Raw genomic sequence first — 23,281 nt, 5'->3', positions numbered from 1 at the left:
AAGGCAGACCTTTCAAGCAACACAAAATGGAACGTGTCTGTGAAACCACATAGTGTTAAGGCCACGTCTATAGCATAAAAATGGGTAAGTTTATTCAATGTCTTGGATATTCAGGTCAAAAGTATGCATTAGTCTTAACTGATGCTACTGCACATAAGCTTTTTTGGCCTCCATGACTTGCCTCAGAGCTTCTCTCCAGCAGCATAAAACAATCCAAAGCCTATTCTGGACCAAAGTGCTCGGGAGGAAGAAAACAGCCAACGAACACAGAAAGGATAAACAGAAACCAAGGTGCCCGCGAAATTAATCAGAAGTCATATGTTATTTACAGCAAACAATGGTTTGGTTTGTTTGGGGATGGGAAGCAGGCAGTGTGATCCAGTCTCTTGCAATGAAGAAGCAATAGTCTTGGTCCTTCCTACTTTCTTCTCTTTACCTCACGGCAGCTTTCATTGCCCATTCCCAAGGCTTCCACCGACTCCTGATCGGCGTCATCACATGTCTCCCAACTCCAGTTCAATTAAACACTCTTATTCAGGGAATAAAGGCAAAGACTTGGGGGCAGGGCGTATGCGGTGGGGGAAGAAACATGGGAGAAACCTTCTTGGCTCAACTCCAAAGTGCAGAGATGAGGCCTCCTCAGATGAGGAAGACGATGCCCTCAGAGACCATGACCTGGTTGTCGTCCTGCATCTTGCTCAGCGCAGCCTGGATCTCCGCTGAAGAGAAGGGCTCTTCTTTGTTCTGGTTGATGGATTCTGTGAGGCGATTCATGCCCACTGACTGTGCGTGAGCTTCCTGGAACACCTCCAAGAGGGCCACCTTGAATGCCTTCAACCTGACCCAGAAAGGAAAAACAGAGGAGGAGGAGTAAACAAACCCGATGCTTTCAGGCAAAATCTACTCTGGGAGAATGCAAGGTCTTAATACAGTGTAGGCGTCCCCTATATTCACACACAAATACACACACAGACACACCGCCCTGCCTCTGACAGCTGCTCCATGCCCAAGTTTCCCCTTTTGAAGCTAAACTGCTGTATTATAGAGTTTCCTGCACATTGGAAATAATAGCATTTTAAAAATCAGAGGACTTTGAGGGTGTGAGAATTGGCATTCCCATACACTGTTGGTAGAAACGTAAACTGGGATGGCGTCTTCGGGAGGCAGTCTACCAACACGTACTAAAATTTTAAAGTATAGGGGCTGGCCCCATGGCCGAGTGGTTAAGTTCGCACGTTCTGCTGCAGGGGGCCCAGTGTTTCCTTGGTTCGAATCCTGGGCGCGGACATGGCACTGCTCATCAAACCACGCTGAGGCAGTGTCCCACATGCCTCAACTAGAACGACCCACAACGAAGAATACACAGCTGTGGGGGGGGGGGGGGGCTTTGAGGAGAAAAAGTAAGAAAAAAAAATCTTTAAAAAAAAAAAAACAACATTCAAAGTATATCCTGTGACCCAGAGAGTCCATTTCTAGAAATTAGCTTTACAGCTACACTTGCATCAAGTGCACAATGATAAATATAAGAATGTTTTCCAGAAAATAGCAGATTTACGGAAACTAAATGACCATCATACAAACCATCAACAAACTTTTACGCATCCATACTATGGAAACCCTGCAGTCCTTAACGAGAGATCCAAGTGAGCTGATTCCAAAAGCGCTTGCAGATAGAGTTCAATGGTTGTCTCCAGGGGGTAGAATTACAATTAATTTTCATGTTTTTTCCTAAATACTTTTTAATGTTTTCAAATGTCTTCAGTTAACACATCATGTTGTATGTGTATTTTAGGTATTACAGGAAAAAAAGCAAACCTTAGCCACGGAGTTTCTTTGGTGCCCAGTAAACATAAAATTTATAGATAAACTGTTTCTGAAACTTTGGTAGGAAAAATTCTTCATCTCAAAACAAACGACAATAATTTAATAAGAGAAAAAAAAATATATATATATATATAAAATCTCCTACTGAGAAGAACTGAAGGTTACAGTGAGACACCAGCTTTGCCCTTGCTCTAAGCCTCTTCTCCTGACCTCACAAGGAGGTCGTATGTAAAATGTCCACAGAGAGAATTATTTATAAAGCAAATGGTAAAACGTAAACAACTGGGGATCCTGGGTAAAGACCATACAAGAGTTCTTTATGCTATTTCTATAACCTTTTTTAAAGTTTGAAATTACAATCAGAATAAGAAATGTTTTAAAATCCCCGGGCCTCCAGTTTGGAGCTCCGTGAATAAGCAGCTTGTTCATACCCTCTCCCTGGGAAGAAGGCCTGGCCCCAGCAGCACGTGGAACACCCTTCCCTCCTCACCTGGACTCACTCAGCTCCACCTTCTGGGGCTCCTTGGTCTCCTGGGAGTCCACCGTCTTTGGAGTGTGCACTTGAGAGGATAAACGGTTGCAGAGAGTGGGAAGACAAGGTGAAGCCATTTGCACGAACACCAGAAACTGATCTTCTCCACTCCCCAGCCCTCGTGACCCGCTCAACACTCATTCCCTAGGGCTCTCATGGGGCCAGGCAGGACAATTAGGATCAAGGACTTGAGTCAGGCAGGAGACCTTCCACAGACGTTACCTAGAAAGCTTACATCAGGCTTGGCAAAGAGCACAGTGCACTAAGGAGAAAGCAAACAACCGAGCAGAGCTCATTCTCCCAAGTTTTCACCGTGGGTTTCCCCTGAGGTTCTCTTGTGACAAACGTCTTGGACGCAGGGCCCCAAGCAGGGAGCCAAAAGCGGGCCCGCCAGCACGCAGTGCACAGAGCAACTACAAAAGTCAGGAGCCAAAGGAACCACTTCCTTGTCAAGAGGGGATGCTCACTCACCTTGAGGCATTTCCTCCTCTGTGTCACTGAAGTCATAGGGGTCATAGGAGTCCCCATCTTTGGCATCTGAGTGACGAGTCTTCCTCCTAAAATACCCACAGCAGTTAGGAGAAAGGCTCTGGGGAGACCCATCCTGTGCCTCCAACCACAGAAAAAAGAGATTAGAACCATCTGCAATCAAAGTGAAACACCAGGCCAAGACCCATACAAGCTTACTTCTTCTCAAACAGACCGAAAGTCTCTAGACCAGAACACAAACAGGCCCTGCATCCCAAGGCTCTTTCTCCTCACCACCCACCACTGTAAATTCAACCACAGGCCTGAGACGGAAAACTGCCTTGAGGAAAGGATTCTGAAATGTATCTTCAAAACCTCTGAGTGGGTTCCTGCTCCTGCTACTTAGCATTTCTTTAGCAGGAGAGAGGTCAAACGCACCCAATGGAGGGGCGCACTCACTCTCCCCTCTGCCTGGGTCACCTTCACTCTCACACCCTGCAGGTCTGGACAGACACCTTTTCCCGAAAGAACCAGATGTTACCCAGCAGCACTTGATCCACCCTCCACCTCTCTCCCCAGCCCTAACTGGAAGTCTGTTTATCTCACTTCTCTTTGCCCCACCTTACCTCTTCCTCCTCTGCTCTTGGTCCTCCTGGCTTTTCTCCTCTTCATCTTCCGTCTCCGATTCATCCTCATTTCGCTTCTTACGTTTCTTCTCCTTCTCCAGAACCTAGGACCAAGCCAAGTATGGGTAGGCAGCAAGGTCACTGACGCCAGGGAACTGAGTTACAGCCCTTCTGCACCATCAGCATAAATGCCTCCCACGGGTCTAACGACCCACTTAGCCTCTCTTGTCCCCGAGTCCCAGGACCAGGGGCAGGGGGATAGGCTGCCACTCATCTCTAAAAATGCTGGGAAGTCTCAGTCTTTCACATAGTAGGTACTCAATTGAGTGTTTACTGAATAAAGAAAGGAATAAAAAAAAAATTCCAGCCTATAATGGTTAAGGGGAAAACAATTCATTTCCTTGTAAATTAGGTGTTTAATTCAAATTTAAGACAACCCCCTTCCTAGCAAAGAGAAAATGCCAGGAAAAGCTTAGCAGACCCACAACTAAACACCAATGGGCTATAATTTACCAGATTGGTGAGAGGGTGGGCAATGAGGAAAAGGGAGTCAAGACATCAAGGCTTGGTGTCTTAAATGACAGAGATGCAATGTCACAAGTAGAAACAGGATGAGAAGCAAGTTTGAGGTCAAGTTTTGACGTGAGTTTTTGAGGTGCTAACGGGACATCTGGAGAGACTGCCAAAGGGAAAGGTACAGAGGCAAAAGGAAGATTGTCAAGGTCAATCCTTTGGAAACACCTACTTTTTCAAGGGCAAAGGAAGCAGGAATAGAAAGAGAAGCAGTTGACTGAAGGTCAACACGTCAATTAAACCAGAATCTCTGGGGCCTCTAGGAGCTCTGGCATCAGTATTTTAAAGCTTTCCAGCTGGTTCTCACGTGCAGCCAGGATTGAGAGCCACAGGTGCCACAGGTCCCAGAGAAAGGAGAGAAGCCGACTGCACAGTGGCAGACATGCTACCGTCTGTGGATGGGCAGAACGCTGTGAGGCCTGAGCACCAACGGTGTACTCAGAAGAGCCTCTCACGCCCAAGCATCTGAATCCTCACCTTCTTGAAGTAGGCGTACTGGACCAACTCCACAGCTTCCTCGGCGTCCTGCAGGTCCACCGTCTTGCTCATGCGGGCCTTGGCATGGGCTGTGGCTAAGCGAATCAGAGTTTCCAGCGTCCGGGCTGTAACTGGAGATGTCTGGGGGTTAGAGAACAAGGGCAGATTATATTTCCAGAATGCGCTAGGCAAGCCCATCACTCCAGCTGCCCGGAAAAGGGAATAAACACCACCAGGAAAGAAAGGATTCCAGAGCTCTGTGTTCTCTAGAAACACCACAGAAAATCCACAAAGATAAAAACGATCAAATACGTGTGAGAGTGTTGAGGGAGGGAGCAGCAGGTGACAGGGAAAAAGAAAATGAGGCAACTTGCAGCTAGAAAGATAAAAGGCTAGAAAGAGTACAACAGTGAAGGAAGAAAAATCATTCTTTATCACAGGCCTACAATGCACCGAGAACACTGCTTTTATATTCCCGTGTCATTTAACGCTCTTAAAAACTTAGAGAAGTTTTAGACATGAGGAAAATGAGACTCAAAAGAGCTCCATGGAATTTGTCCAAGGTCACACTAAGGGAGGGGTGTGAAAGGGGTCATCTGAGGACAAATCTTGAAAATCTGGGTAAACTCACTTAGGTCAAGAAGAGGAGCACAACTCTGACATGTTCTTATCAAGTGGTTCTCACGGGGGGGCCGGGGGGGCAGGTATAGACCAAACTGGGGCACTTTCATCTTTTCCTATGCTCTAGTCTGAATGGCATCCCCGGCCTAATGAATCAGGATGTCTGTGTTCAGACCACGCATCTGCACTTTTCAAGTTTCTGGTGATTCTGATGTGCCATCTTAATTAAGCATCCCTGACATCATCCAAGCTTCTCATCTATGGATAAAGAAACTGTGACCTGACAGGTGAAAGGATCTGTGCAAGGCCCTAAAGTTAGCTGAAGACCTGGGATCAGAACACGGGGCTAGTTCCTTCCACCACACCTCCCCGTCTCCCACTGCATGACACTTCAGTGATGTTATCTGCTAACTAAAAAAATTCACCAAATCATTTAATAATTTAGAAAGCTATCTGGAAAAGAAAAAAAAAAGATTAAAAAGATGGCAACAGTTGTTAGCTCAGGTGCCAATCTTTAAAAAAAAAAAAGAAAGCTATCTGAGTTTGGAAGTTATACACTCCATTATAAACTACGGTTTTTGAATCACCTAAAAAGCTAGTGAAATCCTAGCCTGCACTAGCAAAACGACACAATCCAAATGGAGGATTTACCAAGCCCACTAAGACCACAACTAAAACAGTGTACTGAGTTCAGTGGGAGCCTTTGACACACTGGAACACGTTCACGAGAGGAGAAACAGTGAAAAAGAAAGGGTGAAGTTTAATCTGAAGAAGACAAGTCATACACAATCTCCAGAAAACAAAATTAAGACCCACGGATAGAAGTCATGGGAAAGCAGGTTTAAGCGCAATACACAGAAGAATATTCTAACATTTCCATGCAGTGATGTAACAGGCATACTGTCACTGGAGGGTCAAGAACTCCAAGCTGGAATTTCAGAAGGTAGAATTCCTGTCCTGAGTGTGAGCCTGGAGCAGGTGATCTGGGACCAGGTCTAAATCCAAAAGCCTGTGTCTCTGTCACAGAGGAGGGCTCTGGACTTGGGTCTGTCTGCTGTGAACTGTATACGAACTATGCTGCCTCAAAAGATTCAGATAAACCCATGAGCAGCTACACTAGGTTTCTAGAAATAGCTTTGGATAACCATCACAGCTGCCCAACTCCTAACCATCTGTCAAAGTGCAGCCCAAACATCACACTCTCTGGAAATCGTTTCCTGACATTCATACCCGCTTCTGGAAAGTCTAAAGGAAAAATTAATGGCTTCTTTATCTGTGCTCCAATAGTCTTTCACATTCAGTCCTTTTTAGGTACACCATGGTACATATTTACAAATATGTATGTCTGATCTTTCCATCTACCTTTCTGCCTCCCCGTCCCCGATCTGAGCTCTTTGAGGACAGCTCTTATTTTAACACTGCATGTAAAAACAGGGGGCCAGCCTGGTGGCGCAGCGGTTAAGTTTGCACGTTCCGCTTTGGCAGCCTGGGGTTCACCAGTTTGGATCCCGGGTGCGGACATGGCACCACTTGGCACGCCATGCTGTGGTAGGCGTCCCACATATAAAGTAGAGGAGGATAGGCATGGATGTTAGCTCACGGCCAGTCTTCCTCAGCAAAAATAGGAGGATTGGCAGCAGTTAGCTCAGGGCTAATCTTCCTCAAAAAAAAAAAAAAAAAGAGACTAGTCCAGTTCCCAGAAGTCACTAATATGTTTGCTGAATGAATTACAGCTTCTGGAGGCCAATGTCATTTGAAGTAATCAGACACATGTTATCTCTGGGGTTCTCATTTCATTTTCCTTTGCAAAAGGAAATGATTAAAATTGTGTTAACAGGAAGCCCTTCGAACCAGAACGAAAAGGTAAGCAATCACTCTGTGAAAATGCCTTCAGCGCTCTCAGATGGTAGAGACTCCTTCCCCAGCCATATACCTAAGGGACTCCCAGGTCCATCCTCCCTCTGGGGACTCACCCTGGCGGTGTCCGAGCTCATGCTGTCTTGGCTGCGCAGGCGGGAGTACTCTTCTGCAATGTAAGCAGCTGACTCCTGTGTTAGGATGGGCTTGATGATTTTGGCCACGTGGATGTACTTCTTCATGAAAGCTGCATTCACCATCTTCTCCCTGGACCCATACACAGTGAATTCCACTTCCCTGCCACACCTCAGCCCCTGCCTGGGGAGTAGCTTTGCCTCTCCTCAGAGAAGTCAAGGTCAAGAAGCAAAGCAGAGAGACAGCCTAGAACCCATTTTCATAAATCCCATTTAGAAGGCCATGTAGAAGGCCCTTTCACATATTTTTAAATAATTCTACAGGCATTACTTAGGTATTATTTGTGAGGTAGGGAGTTTAGGTATTATTTGCCCTATTTTATAGGTGGGAAAAGTATGGCTCAGAGAAGCTAAAATGGACTCGAATTCAGTTTTCTGACTCCAGATTCTGTGTTCTTAAACTAACAGGTCTGAAGATTATGCTATGCTTCTTACTGTACCACAGCCAAAAAGAGGTCCAGGATCTCACATTTCATGCTGTGAGCACCTAATCACAAGTCCCCTTTTTCCAAATCCACTTGCAAAGCCTCCAATGCTTGCTGTCTACTGACTCTTCACCATAAACTCAACACAAATAGCTATGTGACTTGTGTAGTCCTTCCTATGTGAGGGTGACATCACACACCCGCCATCAGTTAGGCATGTCGTCATGTTCTATTTTAGGAAAAGATCAGAACCTAAGCTTAATTACCCACAAACATTTACAAGGCAACTGGCCAGGAAAAAGGGGGTATCTGTGGATCCAGGAAATACAACAGACCCGCAAGGTGATTCCAAGCATGACCTTTGCCGGGGCAGCATATATATGCACACTCTAATATGACACAACATTATATATACACGTGCTCTAATATGACACATTATATTATATATACACATGCTCTAACATGACACATTATATATACACATGCTCTAACATGACACAACATGTATACACACATGCTCCAACATGACACAACATGTATATGCACATGCTCTAACATGGCACAACATGTATACACGTGTGTTCTAACATGTCGCAACATACACACATGCTCTAACGTGTCGCATGCATGCACACATGCTCTAGCATGACGCAAACATGTATACACACATGCTCCAACATGACACAACATGTATGTGCGCATGCTCTAACATGACACAACATGTATACACGTATGTTCTACCGCGTCGCAACATATGCGCATGCTCTGACGTGGCACATGTATACACACATGCTCTAACATGACACAGTATATATACACGCATGCTCTAACGTGACACAAATCGCAGGTTCCTGCAAGGGAGAGGTATGAGGAATGCTCACTTTTTCTTCTTGGTCCCATGCAGAAGGTTGTCATGCTTCTCATAAATCTGGGTGTCCTGCTGGTCTTCCTGGCTAAAGTTGGGATCGTCTGTAGCCAGGATATCCACAGCACTACCCAAAGGCATAGCTAGAAAACCCAAGTCGAGAGAAAGGCAGAGTAAGAAAGAGCTTAACCCAGGGGAAATTGCTTCTTCTATAGCAAAGGAAGGGAAGAGAGACAAGACTCACAAAGCAAGGACCCAGAAGGAAAGAGACTTGTGGAGCACACAAATAAGGAAAGTGGAACCACCTGCCACACAGAAGATGCTCAAAGGTGTTCCCAGACCCAGAAACAGACAAAAGACACACCTTAGGATACCCTCTAGTGAGCAAGAAGAGGAGGTGGCCAGGTAGACAAAGGCATCTTCAACATCAACCCAGACACTAAAATGCCCACCAGCTGGGTTAAGCCAGAGATAACAGCCCTTCCTTACTCTTCTCATGGCCTCACCATCGCCATCCTGCTCCCCAGGTGCCCTGTAACGGTGCATCCTAAGGACATGGTCCGAGATCTCCCGATCCTGCTCAGGGTCCATCTGATCCAGCATGATGAAGAGCAAGTCAAATCGGGAGAGCAGGGAGTCCTGCAGCCCGATGTTCTCCATAGGGGTCTTGTACTGATCATACTGGGAAACATAAAATAGGAAAAGTAGAGGGATATCAATAGGAAGAAAGGACAAGGAGGCTGGAAGGATTCTGGGAGTGAGAATGGAAGACTAGACCTTAAAGAAAAAAGACAAGAAGCAGTGAAGTATTTCAAAGCTATTAAAATATTTAATTCATCTCTTCTACCTGCAACCGTTTTCTAACTGAAGCTCAGGTGACCTGAGCGAACTCAGAGCGCTGCTCCTTCTTCCAAACAAACAGAGCCCCACCTCCTTGCTTAGTCGCTGCTAAGAGGACGAGTGAGGGTCTCAAAACCAGCCTCCTCCTTCCCAATGCTCCTTTCATTCCCAAGGCAGCATCAACCCCGAAAGATGATTCCCTCTCCCCTACCTGTTATAAAGGCAAGACAAGCTGGCCACACCAGAAGCACCTGGAAACTTTGGAGTCCCTTACTCAGAAGGTAGTGACCAAGATCTCGACGAAAATGGTCAATACAATACCCATTGTGAGGATGAAAAGAGTTGATAAATATAAAGTATTTGTAAGTATTAGTATTACTATGGTACAGTCATTGAAGAGGACAATTTGGCAATCTCTTCCAAAATAAAAATGAATACGACTCTTGATCTAGTAATGCCAGTGCTGGGTATATCCCTAAATGTGTAACGAAACACAAATAAGGGGGATGTTCGCTGCAGCTTCATCCATAATAGCAGGAGGGATAAGGGGAAAACACCAGTGCCCATCAAACGGAGACCAGCAAAACAAATTACTATAAATCCATACAGTGGAATACAGCTGTTCAAAAGGGAAAACTCATCAAACCTCAAGTGGGATAAATATTAAAGATTACACCAAGCACATCATAGCCACACTAAAAAACAAAGATAAGTAGATGAATTCTTAAGGAAGAGACTGTGTATTTGCTGGTACATGTTTAAGTTTTTGTTTCCTGAAACACTCAAGAGTTGTTAGTGGCTATCTCTTGAGAAAGGAATAGGAGGGAAGGCTTTCAATGTCCATGCTATACCTCTCCGCTCTGTTTACAATCCTCCTACCACGTGCACGTGGTACTTTTACTAATGTCAATACAAGTTACCTGCGTTGTGAGACTGCAGAATATTTTTGTTTTCTTTCTTGTATTTTTAAAAAGTTATCTTAAATGAATAACTTCCCAGGGGATTCTGACGTGTACCAGTGCGTGAGGTGGCCCTAAACCAAGGACAGTAATAAGATGACAAGCTTCCTTTTGTCTTTGGCCTGTTATTCCCCTGGGTCACCTAGAATAAACTTCTCAGCCCAGTTACTCAGCAAAACTCAATGAAAGTGAAGACAATGGTTAACGGCCCGATTCTGCTCACCCTGCCATAGACGGGGTTGGCAGCTGCTAAAACACTGCAGCGGGCATTCAGTCGAGCATGGATGCCAGCCTTGGCGATAGTGACTCGACCCTGCTCCATCACTTCGTGGATGGCCGTGCGGTCCATGTCAGACATCTTGTCAAATTCATCGATGCAAACCACACCTCGGTCAGCCAGGACCATGGCCCCCGCTTCCAGACGACGCTCCCCTGGGAAGTGGGGAGAGAGAAATGCATGCCACTGTCCAGGTTGTAGGGGACAGAGAGGAGAGATTTCAATTTCCTCCCACACACTTCTCACTATTGCACAAGAGACACAGCGGTCGGCTCCTAGAGACTTAGAGGAAACCCTGGTGGGTCATCTTTTCAAGCTCCAGTCTGAGTCCTCCTTGTTGCACTTTGACCCCAAAGCAGCTAGACTCTGACAAACTGCCTTCAAAGATTTCCTCTCTTCATCCTCATCCTTAAGTGATTTCCCAACTACATCTCTGTCTCTTTTCACAAGTCTTTGGGGACGGCCAGTGGTGCAGCGGTTAAGTCGCACGTTGTGCTTCTCAGCAGCCCGGGGTTCGCCAGTTCGGATCCCGGGTGCGGACATGGGACCGCTTGGCACGCCATGCTGTGGTAGGCGTCCCACATATAAAAAGTAGAGGAAGATGGGCACAATATTAGCTCAGGGCCAGGCTTCCTCAGCAAAAAGAGGAGGACTGGCAGTAGTTAGCTCAGGGCTAATCTTCCTTAAAAAAAAAAAAAAAGACCCTCAAAAAAAAAAATAGAGGAGGACTGGCAGCAGTTAGCTCAGGGCTAACCTTCCTCAAAAAAAAAAAACCAAATCTTTGCATCCCTTCCTCAAATTTTTAAAATAGTACAATCTTCATTTTTATTTTCCTTCCAATTTGCTAAGCTTTCTCCTTTGAAACACTTTTAAATAACTCTTTCAAATAGCCTTCTAGGAGACATTCTTGTCAACAGAGGGGCATCCAGAGACTTAAATAATTCACCTAATGCCAGACACTCACTCCTCTATAATCTGGCCCAATCTAACCTCTCAAGTGTATCTTCCTAACATGAGCCGGTGCCAAGTTCAGGGAATTATGCTCCATCTCACTGCTGGACCGTAGCCAAGGACACGCGACCTTTACCTGTTTCCTGGTCCGTGGTGACAGCGGCCGTCAGACCCACTCCAGAGGAGCCGCGGCCAGTGGTGGGGATAGCCCGGGGTGCGGTGCAAAGCACATAGCGCAGAAGCTGAGACTTGGCAACGGACGGGTCTCCTGTAATTGGACAGGGGCAGGCGGACTCACTAGGGACTCCCCGGCCCCCCAACAAGTCCTGCTTTCCCAGCACAGCTCCGAGCATAACAGAAATATACAGTAACTGGGTGTTTATTATCTCCTTCGCTTTTCCTTTACCATTCACAGCAGAATATATTTGAGATCTTATAAATCCGGAAACCCAAAAATGATGATGATAATGAAAAAAAGATTCATTTTAGCCTTTTGCCCTCTGATAGCACTGAAATACAGACAGGTACAGAATACACAAGCTGACAGGTCATACATTCCCACAACCACCCTCCACAAGGGAAGACAAGAGTCTAAAGCAAATCCCCAACACCATACCTATCAGAAGAATATTGATGTCCCCACGGATGTGGCTGCCATTTTCTAAGTCTCGTTCCACCCCTCCCAAGAGCAGGCAGAGGATCGCCTTCTTGACATAGTCATGCCCATGGATACTAGGGGCCAGCGACCTGGCCAGCTGGTCAAAGATATCCTACGGGAGGAATAACCAATGGAGTGAAAAGCCTAACGAGATTCAGCGGGGTGTGGCAGAGCTCCACTTTACACTTTAGCCTAGAGAGAACGCTTAAAGAAACACACAAAGATAGACACTGTTTCTAACTGTAAAATCTTCTTCTCGAAGACAAATTACCTTGATCAGACCATTGTCAGAACAGACACAGAGGAAACCTAGACTCTAAAACTTGCTTAGAGGTTGAATATTTAAGGAAAAAAGTGATCCCTGACCAAAATTGAAATCTGTTTCTCTTTATACTCCTCATTGATATAAATCAATAAATTATCTTAATTTTTAAGCCAAAAAAAAGTGTTTCCAGGTTGAAAGCATTTTAGGTTTAATAAGAATGTGTACTGTGTTTCAGCAGTAACTTTTATCACACATGCATATATTCTGTTCCCTTCTAAATGTGGACATTCTATCTTTAAAAAAATCAAAAAACAAATTAGAGAACTAAAACAAAAATCACACACTATTTGGAGTAGCAGTGCATCGCCGAGGTGTCAGTGTGCACTCACTGGTCCAACGACTGATGCTCTAGCTCCTCGTCTGATGTTTGTATTAGGTTCACTTAGCAGCCCAGCAGCAGCACAACAGAAATATTACAGAACAAACAACAAACACAGCCTTTTACTTGCTGACTGGTCCAAACCAGAAGCTAGCTCCAAATACTGCAGAGGAAAAACCCTGACCTTCCTCCTGATCCAGCACAAAGACGGCCAGGCCCAAAAATGACCCACATGAATCCATGTCCCACCCTCAAGTTTCTACAGCGGGCCCAGACCTTGGAACGGGTTTTACTGAACTTCTTGATCTTGGCTATATCCTCAGCAGAGAACGAAGGCTGAATGTCCTTGCTCAGGTGCTTCACGTTGCAGGCAAGCAGGACCGTCCTGGGACAGAGAGAGGAGGAAGCCAGCTATTGTCAATTCCTAACATCAGAGCCTTTTTAGGCCGCTAATCTAGAACAGCAAATTGGAAAAGAGGAAAAGAAAGGCTGTTCTGTATTCTGCAACTGATTCTCTCTTAGTCTAGGACATAAATACGCTGATGATGCCTCAGCTGAGGAAGTTCTCATCTCCCCTGACACAGAGCTTCAGACAGGAGTATGTGTGCAAAGGAGGCGGGAATCCATGAGGGACCCCCAGGTAAGCCACGAGGCTATAAGCACATCCCCACTAACTCCCACTTTTAGCAGAAGATAGTATCACCAGTTTTATCTGATAGAAAAGAGGTACCCCATCTCCCAGGCAGGTAGAGTGCTCCACCTGTCTAACAGAACTCTCCAGAATATGGCACACTGGAGAAAGAATACTAGCAGAAATGCAAGCTGCCAGCAGTACTCCAAACACCTCCGACTGACCCTTTACCTGAAGGTGCCCGAGGTGTAGCCTCCCTTCTTTCCAGGAAGGCAGCGGTAGGTCCCCACCACCTGGATTCGGTCACCAGGCTTCACTTTATCCACCAGGTCATCATCCAGAATGACGTCCACAGAGCAGGGAAGCTGGCCGGCGGGGGCCTTCTCTGGCATCTCCTGGATGGTGATGGTCTGGTGGTCCTTGTAGACAGAAAGGCCATATTCCGTCTCAAGGGGATTGTTTTCCTCATCCTGGAAAAGGAACGTAGGAAAGCAGAGTTACCTCAGCTCTGTCTTAGAATGTCATTTGTTGTAGGAAACAAATAGCATTTGGAGATGACCTCATGGGATTTTAGTATCCAGGAACAAAGAAAGCCAAATATCTCCTCCAGCTTTTTCCATCCCTATCTGTTCTAGAAACAAACCACCTAATGGAAGGGGCAATCTACAGTCTGAAGGGACCATGGCTAGATTAACAAGTAAATTCAGATTCTTACTCCCCTTTCTACAGCCGACTATATGCTTACACTATGATGCGGTATTTCCACTCCTAGGTAATATCCAACAGAAACGTTCACCCAAAGCCATGGACTATAATGTTCACAGCAGCACAACTGCTAACAGCCCCAAATTAGAACACATCCAAATGCCATCAACAGGATGGTTAAATCAATGTGGTACATTCATACAAATGAATACTATATAGCAGCCAAAATGTATGAAGCACACCTACACACAACATGCATGAATCTCACAAACAAAAGCCAACAGAGTATTTAGATAAAACATAAAAACAGGCAAAAGTAATCTACGCTGTTAGATATCAGGATAGGGTTACTCTTGGGCAGTGTGGGCCCTGAAGAGGGACTCCTGAGTACTGATGGGGTTCTGCTCCCTGGTTTGGATGCTGATTTTACAGGTATATACAGCTTGTGAAATTTCATCAAGCTATACACTGATGTGAGCTTTCCTGTATGTGTACCAAACTTTAGTAAAAAGATATTCAAACTTTTACTTCCTTGCCGTTTTAATTTTCTAAAAACACAACAGGTATCACTTATTGAGTGCTTACCACGTGCAAGGCACTGAGCTGTTATTTCTTCAAACAGCCTCATGTAATCATTACAACAACTCGGTAAAGCAGGTATTTTTCACATTTTACACATAAAGAAACGGAGGCTGGGAGAGGTTACCAAGGTCACACAGCAAGCAGCAGAGCCAGGATCGAGGCGGATGGAACCTCAAAGCCCGTGCTCTTAAGCACCACACAGATGACCTCCAGAGACCTGGTCCCACATAGCTCTGGGCTCAGGCAAAGAAGCATGACCACAGTAATCAGAGAAGAGTACTCCCTGAGTACTTCCCCGAGAAGAAATTTTAGAAAGTAGGACTCTCGATGAAAAAGAGAGTAGGGTGACTTAGAGAATGCAACTGGCCTGGAAGTAGAAAGAAATACATGGGTCCTAGTCCTTAAGGCCAGCACTAAGTGGGACCATAAGCAAGGCATTTAACCTCTTGGAATCTCAGCATTTCATGTGGAGGAAGACTAAACGATTCTAACGTAAGTTCCAGTTATAATTCCAAGATACTCATTCTTGTTTGAGTTGTTTATATGTCAAGATTCCTCCAACAGCTGATAAGATTGAAGACAAGGACCGGGTCTTATTTATATCTGCGTCCTCCATAGTGCCCAACAATTCTCTGGATACAGTAGCTCTCAATTAAAATTTGATGGTGGGGACAGGTGTTCTTTGATAGAATGAGTTCAGACATTAAGCAGTCTATTAATCACCCTTTTTTGTCTGTTAAGTAAAGCATCATATTGTCCTCAATTCAGATTAATCTAAACACTAAGAATAAAGTGACTTCCTAGGCCAACCTTCTCTCAAACCCACAGTAAAATACTTGCAAAGATTACACACTAACATGATAGCATAAGTATTTTCTCATATTACTTTAAGTAAATTATAAAATTATATTTTTTACTATAACTTTGCTAAAAAGATCAATGTAGATTAGATGGGGTTTTTTTCCTTTCAACTCTTTAATAATTTTCTAGAGTGCAAATTTATTCTTTTTTAAAAAAGCAAGAATTGTGGACTTTCCATTTTAGACTCTGGCTAGCAATCAATCTTCCCTTTAAATGAACCCTTAATCCTTACTTTTCGCCCTTTCTACTTCTAGAAGACTTCAGATATCACCCAATGACTTGCATCAAAACATTCACCTTTAACCCCAACCTCCAAAGAGGCCCAATCAATTCATCCCCCTCACCTTGGTGGGATAGACAGAGCTGGAGGGAAAGGCCACCAGGGTGGTGAGATCGGAATATCGGCGCTCTATGGTCTTCTTGGTGGCAGGACAGTAGTGGACACTGCGGACAACTTTGGGACGAACTAGAGAGCCTAAGAATGGAAAACATGCATATAAAGTCATCCCACTAGACAGTGACAGAGGTGGGATCTAACCCAGGCGAACCTACGCTGACTCCAAATACTGTGTTCTTCCAACTAGCTTAAGCTATTTCAATAACACTTGTCATTTATTCATTTTTATATTTCTAACCAGAACATCACCATATCCATGTAAAACTTTAAGTACAACTGATCCCAACTGAGAAACAGTAGGAGTTCAGAGTTAGAATGAGAAGACTGTCAAAAGCCAAGACTCCTCCACTCTCAGCGGAATTCATCATTCTGCTAGCACAGGTGGTCACTCAAGGTTCCCCTAATCACTGTGCCCACTCAGAGCCCCCCCCAGTTTCACCCCGAAACTTCAATGCTCCTCTGTTCTGAAGCCCCAAGCTCCCCAGCTCTACTCTGCCTCTCCTGCTTTCCCACGCCCCCAAGTCTATCCCACCTCCATTCCCTTAGCCCCCACCTTAACCCACTCACACTTAGTGACAATGCCCTCCACACAGACTACACAGCTGAGGAAGCAGGAGGTAAGAGTCCGGGGAGACACGTGCTTGGAGCCAAAGCTGCCCTCCAAGCCTATGTAGAACTCCTCATACTGCTTGGCATAGGTAGCATCAATGGAGGCCACAAAATCCTTTAAGGCCCGCTGGAAGGCGACCAGCTCCTCAAAGGCATTGCTCAGGAGGCTAAATATGGGCAAGAGAAAGAGTAATTAGGCAGAAAGCAGAGCTCAAAAGAACTGACCCTCAGAACAGAAGTGAACATTCTTAGATGAGGAAGGCCAAGGAGTGAAAATCCTAGCTCCTACCTGCCCCTGCCATCCTCCCAGGCTCAGTGAACCACCTCAGAACCAAGGGCCAACTTGAATTCAACTTATCAAAGATGTAGAACTGATACTCAGGTAAACACGGAAGGAGGAGCTCTTGAGAGGAGCTGAAGAAGGACCCTCAAGAGCTCCTCCTTCCGTGTTTACCTGAGTATCAGTAACGCCCACCACCTACTTTTGGAAGAAGATAAAAACATAGGAGCAGGTGAGGCAAAGAGTGCTTCTAGGTCAAAAATATCTCATCCAGGGGGCTGGCCCCGTGGCCGAGTGGTTAAGTTCGCGCGCTCCGCTGCAGGCGGCCCAGTGTTTCGTTGGTTCGAATCCTGGGCGCAGACATGGCACTGCTCGTCAGACCACGCTGAGGCAGCGTCCTGCATGCCACAACTAGAAGAACCCACAACGAAGAATACACAACTATGTATCGGGGGGCTTTGGGGAGAAAAAGGAAAAAATAAAATCTTTAAAAAAAAAAAAAATATCTCATCCAGGTCCTCTCCAGGGAGGCCCGTTCCAATCTGGGGGAGAGAGAGGGGAGCCATTCTCACCCAGAGCCAGGCCATCCCCTTGGAAACCCTTGCCACTCACCGGTTGGCCCTCTTCTCATTTTTCCTGCGCAGGTCATTCACGTTGACAATCAACCGGGCTTGGTTGTCACTGATCAGCTCCCGAACTTTGCTCTGATAAATTCCCTGGTCTTCCTGCAAAAATAGCCACCACGTCTAACAACAGCCACAAATTCAAACAATGTTTTTAAACAGAGGCAGCCCTCGCAGCAAGAAAAATAAGTCAATCTCTGCGGCAGAGCTGAACTCCAATTTCTCCCTTATTTTCACTCCCTAGCCTCAGATTCCAAATACACCCTAAGAGGCCAGTGTAGGAATGATCAAGACTTCCTCCAGCTCCATGCTATTATTCCTTACGTCATTAACAGCTTTTCTGTATGCAGTCACTTCTCAACCTTTAATGGGGAATTAAAAAGAACTCATAAGAAGGACAGTAAGTAAAAACGTTGTTAAAATGTAAATTAAACAGGCTTTTAATATTCATATTAAAATGACTTCATTTAAGACTTATGTACAGAATTAAAATATTTTATTTCCCGATCATCTATATGATATGGAAAGAGTTCTCATAGCCAGACCTAAAGGAGTTGGGAGGCTTAGCTATTTGTTTACAGGCACAGCATTATCATCCCTTCAAGATGCTTCACCAACATTCTATGACTTTCAATTTGGGTTGCGTACAAAGCCCCTTTTTCCTGCATACCAGACACTTTGTGCATCTCACCTGGTAGTGAAAAAGAATGCGGCCAAATGAGGAAGTCTTTCCCTCCGGGCAGGAAGTCAGTCGCTAAAATCTGGAGACCCTAACACGCGGCGGGTCACTACAGTTCTACAGCCATCCTTCCTCCTCCCTCTCCCCAAATGATGAGGGCAAGAAGCGATTTAAGGGTCAAAGGGGGGCTTTGCCACTTTATGTGTACTTCAAGGAAAGCTGTCGCCCTTCTCGAGCCCCGGCCATCGTTAGTACTTGGGAGAAAGTTACAGGACCGCGCGTACAGAAAGCCACTGACGACCGACTGCCCCGCCGGAAAAGTGACAAGATGGAGGTGGAGGGCTCCCGAGCCGAGCCCCGGCGGTCCTCCCGCTCCCGGCCCTGCTGCTCTCGGCGTGGAGCGGCGTCCCGCATGGCCTCCCTCGGCCCGTCCGCGTCCCCAAGGGCCCCAAGCGCCAGAGTCTCGCGACCGGGCGCCCCCCTCACCTCGTCATCCAAGAAGTCCAGGTAATCTCGCTGCGCCTCCCGCAGCTCCACATCGTCCAGCACCACCGTGCCCGCCATGCTCGCCCCCTCGGAACTGCCTCCTCCCGAGTGGCGCGGAGGGTCCCTGGGTGACCCCGCCCCGGCGCGAAAACTTCCGAACTTTTCCCGCCACCAAAGGTTACCCTGAGGAAGGGGCGGGGGCTCTGGGAGCATTTCTACATTCTGATTGGCTGAAACCCCTGACGCCAGAATAGTGAGTATCCAATCGAGAGCTGCTTCTTCTTTGCGTTTTCCGAGGGGCGCCTCGCGGTGGCGGGAAATGTGCCATCCGGGGCCCTCTGTTTCTCCCCTCCCGGCTGCGCCCTCACTGACGGGAAAACTGACCAATGGAGCCAAGCAGAGGCGAGTGGAGCCTGATCATTGGGCAGCCCAAGGCGGGACAGACCGGGAAGGGATGCATTCTGGGAGTCGTAGTCTTGGTTTGGGGTACCCTGACCTGCTGCAGAGCAAATGAACTGCAGCCCCGTGGTTTTATTGAAAACAGACTAAACGTCGGAGAATGGGGCTTCATAATGCAGAGATAGGAAAACGTAGAAGCAAATCGATTTTAAAATATATTCAGGGCCGGCCTGGTGGCGCAGCGGTTAAGTTCGCACATTGTGCTTCTCTGCAGCCCGGGGTACGCTGGTCTGGATCCCCCGTGCGGACATGGCACCACTTGGCAAGCCATGCTGTGGTAGGCGTCCCATATATACAGTAGAAGAAGATGGGCACGGATGTTAGCTCAGGGCCAGTCTTCCTCAGCAAAAAGAGGAGGATTGGCAGCAGTTAGCTCAGGGCTAATCTTCCTCAAAAAATATATATATACATATTCAGATCAGGTGTGCTAGATAGGTTTCTCAAGCAACTGTCTTCAAGTGGCATCCAGGGGAGAAAAATGAATTTTGAGAATCTGTAGGGTGGAAAATAGAATCGTAGCATCTTTGGGAAAGGTTATTTAGTTCAGTGACCTATTTGCTCTCTGAATACCGTCCCCCGAAGTACCCTATAAAAATATCAGGCTACGGAGGAGAGTGAAGTGAAAGGAAAATTTTCGGCATGTACCCCGCCCCCTAGAGATGGATTCCTGTGTTGTACAAAGTTTTGGACAAAAGTATTGCACCATCTGACTTGCAGACGGGTAGGTTAAAGGCTTTCTCGACTTAGAGGAAGATCACAGAATCTTTTTTAAAAATTTAGTTGATTGAAAGATAAACACAAAGAGAAACAAAAAAAATGTTTAGAGCCACTTTTAAGTATCAATGAGTAATTAAGATATAGCAAATCTGAAATTATAAATAATTAAAAGAGCAGTTGCATGTCCAAGGTTTTCTTTGTTGCTTGTGTTTATCTTTTGTGGTTTGTTTATATTTTTTAGGGTTTTTTTGAGGTATGATTTATATACAGTAAAATGCACAAATCTTAAGTGTGCAGCTCAATGAATGTTTATGTATACACCCATGTAACCACACAGTGCACAGTAAAGAACAGTCTCGTTGCCCCAGCATGTGTTTTTAATTTTACTGAACAGGAAGCTAAAATACCAGATTGCCGGATAGTAGACACCTGGTAATTCTACATCAGAAATTTCGGCCAACTAATTATTAGTTTATGTTCGAAGGTCTCCAGGACTCACTGTGCCTTGGTAAGTATTCTAAGAATAATATGCCTAAACAAAATATATATGCCATCTATTTGTATGTGTATATATTTTTTTAGTTATTATACAGTTTACAGTTACTATGTTTTGTGTCATCCTAGTGGGCAGATAAAAAAAAGAAAAATTCTAGAATGAGGACCCTGTTTGCAATTATAAGAGAACATTACTTATTAAGTGCACCTTTATCACTTGATTGTAACTATCATTTTATGAATATATTGAAGGCAAGACCGACAATATTCTCTGCTCTGGAAACAACTTGAAATTAACAGTAAAATAACCAAGAAGCTTAGTTCAAACAAGCAAAGAAAACTCGTCATTTGCAATGGAAAAGCCAAAGGAGTGGGAGTATGGAAACCAAATCTTTGACGCTAACACACTTTTCTCTGGGCTTCAGTTTCCTCATATAAAAGGTGAGGAATTGGAAAACCTGTAATAACCTATCCCACTGTGACATTCCTGAGCCTATGGGAAATTTTTAAACTGTGTAAAGACAATTCCATTCAGAATTAATTATGCTGTGTTCCTCAATAAAGACTTCATTTGCCTTAATGTCATCGTCTTCCGCCATAAAGGACATGCGGATATTTAATTGGCGTTTCTCCCTTCTTTCATTAGGGCATGAGATCTTTGAGGAGAGAAAGGATGTTTCCTTTGGTATCTCCTGCTCCTCCAAACTGCAAAGAGAATAATCCATCAGATTGTTGCTATAAGAAAATTAGCCGGGGGGGGGGGGGGGGGGTGCCAGGCCATGTGGCCAAATGGTTAGGTTCGCATGCTCCACTTCGAGGCCCAGATTTCTGTGGTTCGGATCCTGGACATGGACATGGCACCGCTTGTCAGGCCGTGCTGCAGTGGTGATCCACATAGCACACCAGAAGGACCTACAACTAGAATATACCACCATGTACTGGGGGGCTTTGGGGAAAAGAAGAAGGGGAAGAAAAAAAAAGAAGATTGGCAATAAATGTTAGCTCAGGTACCAATCTTTAAAAAATAAGAAAGAAAGTTAGGGACATTTGTACTATCTCATTACAGAGTCCAGCCGAGCTTAGCCAATGGCTCTCCTCTGCTTCTTACTCACAATGAAGCAGCACAGGTAACCTGGTGAACTCGTGTACCTATGGTTTACATTTGTGCTCACATTCTTGCTTCCCCTCTGAATCCATTTTCTCTCCACCCTAGCCCTCGATGGACCTAAGCCAATCTCCAAGGCTAAATAAACACTAAGGGGCTCCCTGGAGAGCACAAGTATGCAGGAAGACAGTGGAAAACAGAGACTGCAAAGTCTGTGATGCTTCCCCTTTTCTGTGTCCTCAGGAACCAAGCAGTACCCAAAGGCAGCACAGTTCAATGAAAAAATATTTAATAAATATTCCTTATGCTTACTAAATGATATAAATATCCTTGTTCAAATCAATGAACAATATTATATGTTGCAAAAATTTCAAACAATACCCTGTGATTAATAACTAGCTTTAGACACTCAGGAAAGTATCATAATCCGTTATGGTCCTTTGACATTCCCTCAAAGGCCACAAAAGCTTGGGTGTCAAAAACTCCATACAGCTCTAGGTGCCAGAGCAGCTTAAGGAATAACCTGCAGGCCCAGGCTTGCCCTGGCCAAGCAGGTCTGTTCTATTCTGTGCTATGGACTAGCCAGAATCTTCTCCTGATGCTGTAGTTCAGGGTCACGAGCACCAAGACAAGCCGACCTCTTTTCTCTTTCTGGCGGCTCTACTTGCCCATTGTGTGACTGTGAACAACTTTCTTAACCAGCCTCTACTTCAGTTTCCTCACCTTTATAATTAGGATAGAAGTAGTGTCTAATTCAAAGAATGGCTTGAGTATTCAGTGAGGTCATAATGGATGTAAAATATTGAGAAAAGTGCCTGGCATGTAGTAAGCACTAAGTAAATGTTCCAGTGGTGGTGGTATTAGTGGTTGGAGAGGGGTCAAGAGATGCTGGAGAGAAAGGGGAGGAAGCACCTTGGTGCATTCTGGAACAATTCAGACAACCAAATTCAAGCCCCCTCTCCACTCCCACCAAAAGCTTCCAATAGAACCAATCCAGACACTTATTTGAGTGAGACCTGTGTGCTGCAAATCCAATTGGCTAAAGGAGTAATACATTCATAGGCAGGATATTGTTTGGCTCCAATTTGACTAGTGTTGCAAGCCATCAGAGGTGTTTGCTCCATGTTTAAGGAACATTATGGAAACCAAATGGTCCCCGGAGTTAGCCAGTGTGCCTTGTGAAGACAAGAGAGTCCCATAGCCTCTGCCCCCATCTTTTGCTTCCTGGCATCCTTTGGGTTAGAAATGCTACAAAGAGCAGGAAAATCCAGAAGCCAGAAAGCATGGATGATCCTGTTTTGCCTGTTAAATTTGACAACACCGTTGGGCCTGCCAACAATTTCTGATTCATTGTCATTTGCCAAGGTTAATTTCAGCAGTCGCGTTTCTTAGTCACTGAAAAGTCATCCCCATTCTTAGCTGCACAAATTTCACTGAGGCTGTTTGAAGAGCTTTGCTTCTGTACTTAGAACCACAGATTTGCAGGAGGAAATTACCAAAACCTTACTGAGTAAATATGAATGTGGTATATGAGATTCTCTACTAATAACTCCACTCTGTAAATCTGTCTAGATTTAAGTGTGCATTTGAAAAAACATAGCCCCTTAACTCTTTAAATTGTGCCAATGTAATGAAATGATGAAGAGATGTAGCCTTATCCATCAGCCAATCAAATATTAGTTAAGCATCTGCATACCTAAGTCTGTCCTCGACCAGAGACTCTAGATCAGCACTGCCCATAGAAATATAATACAAGACATATATGATTTAAAGTGTTCTCGTACCTACATTTTAAAAAGTAAAAAGAAAAAGGTGAAATTAATTTAATATTTTATTTAACCCAATATATCCAAAATATCAT

General features: G+C 45.1%; 1 protein-coding gene across 1 annotated transcript; it reads right to left on the bottom strand.

Moving 5' to 3' along the window:
• Nucleotides 1-68: 68 nt before the first annotated feature.
• MCM3 (minichromosome maintenance complex component 3) lies at nt 69-18,931 on the bottom strand. Its single transcript, XM_046641139.1, has 17 exons — nt 18,645-18,931; nt 17,469-17,581; nt 16,535-16,743; nt 15,915-16,045; nt 13,654-13,892; nt 13,068-13,176; nt 12,106-12,259; nt 11,626-11,757; nt 10,485-10,693; nt 8,969-9,143; nt 8,479-8,605; nt 7,095-7,245; nt 4,501-4,641; nt 3,451-3,554; nt 2,828-2,913; nt 2,315-2,384; nt 69-838 (listed from the first exon to the last, which is right to left on the bottom strand). Exons 1-17 carry the CDS (start codon nt 18,855-18,857, stop codon nt 640-642), a joined length of 2,562 nt encoding a protein of 853 aa, XP_046497095.1. The 5' UTR covers nt 18,858-18,931; the 3' UTR covers nt 69-639.
• Nucleotides 18,932-23,281: the final 4,350 nt, after the last annotated feature.

This window comes from Equus quagga, chromosome 15 (assembly GCF_021613505.1).
Source record: "Equus quagga isolate Etosha38 chromosome 15, UCLA_HA_Equagga_1.0, whole genome shotgun sequence".
NCBI classification, from domain to species: Eukaryota; Metazoa; Chordata; class Mammalia; order Perissodactyla; family Equidae; genus Equus; species Equus quagga.
Note: the sequence above shows the minus strand (reverse complement) of the source record. Positions and strands in the feature narration are given on the sequence as shown.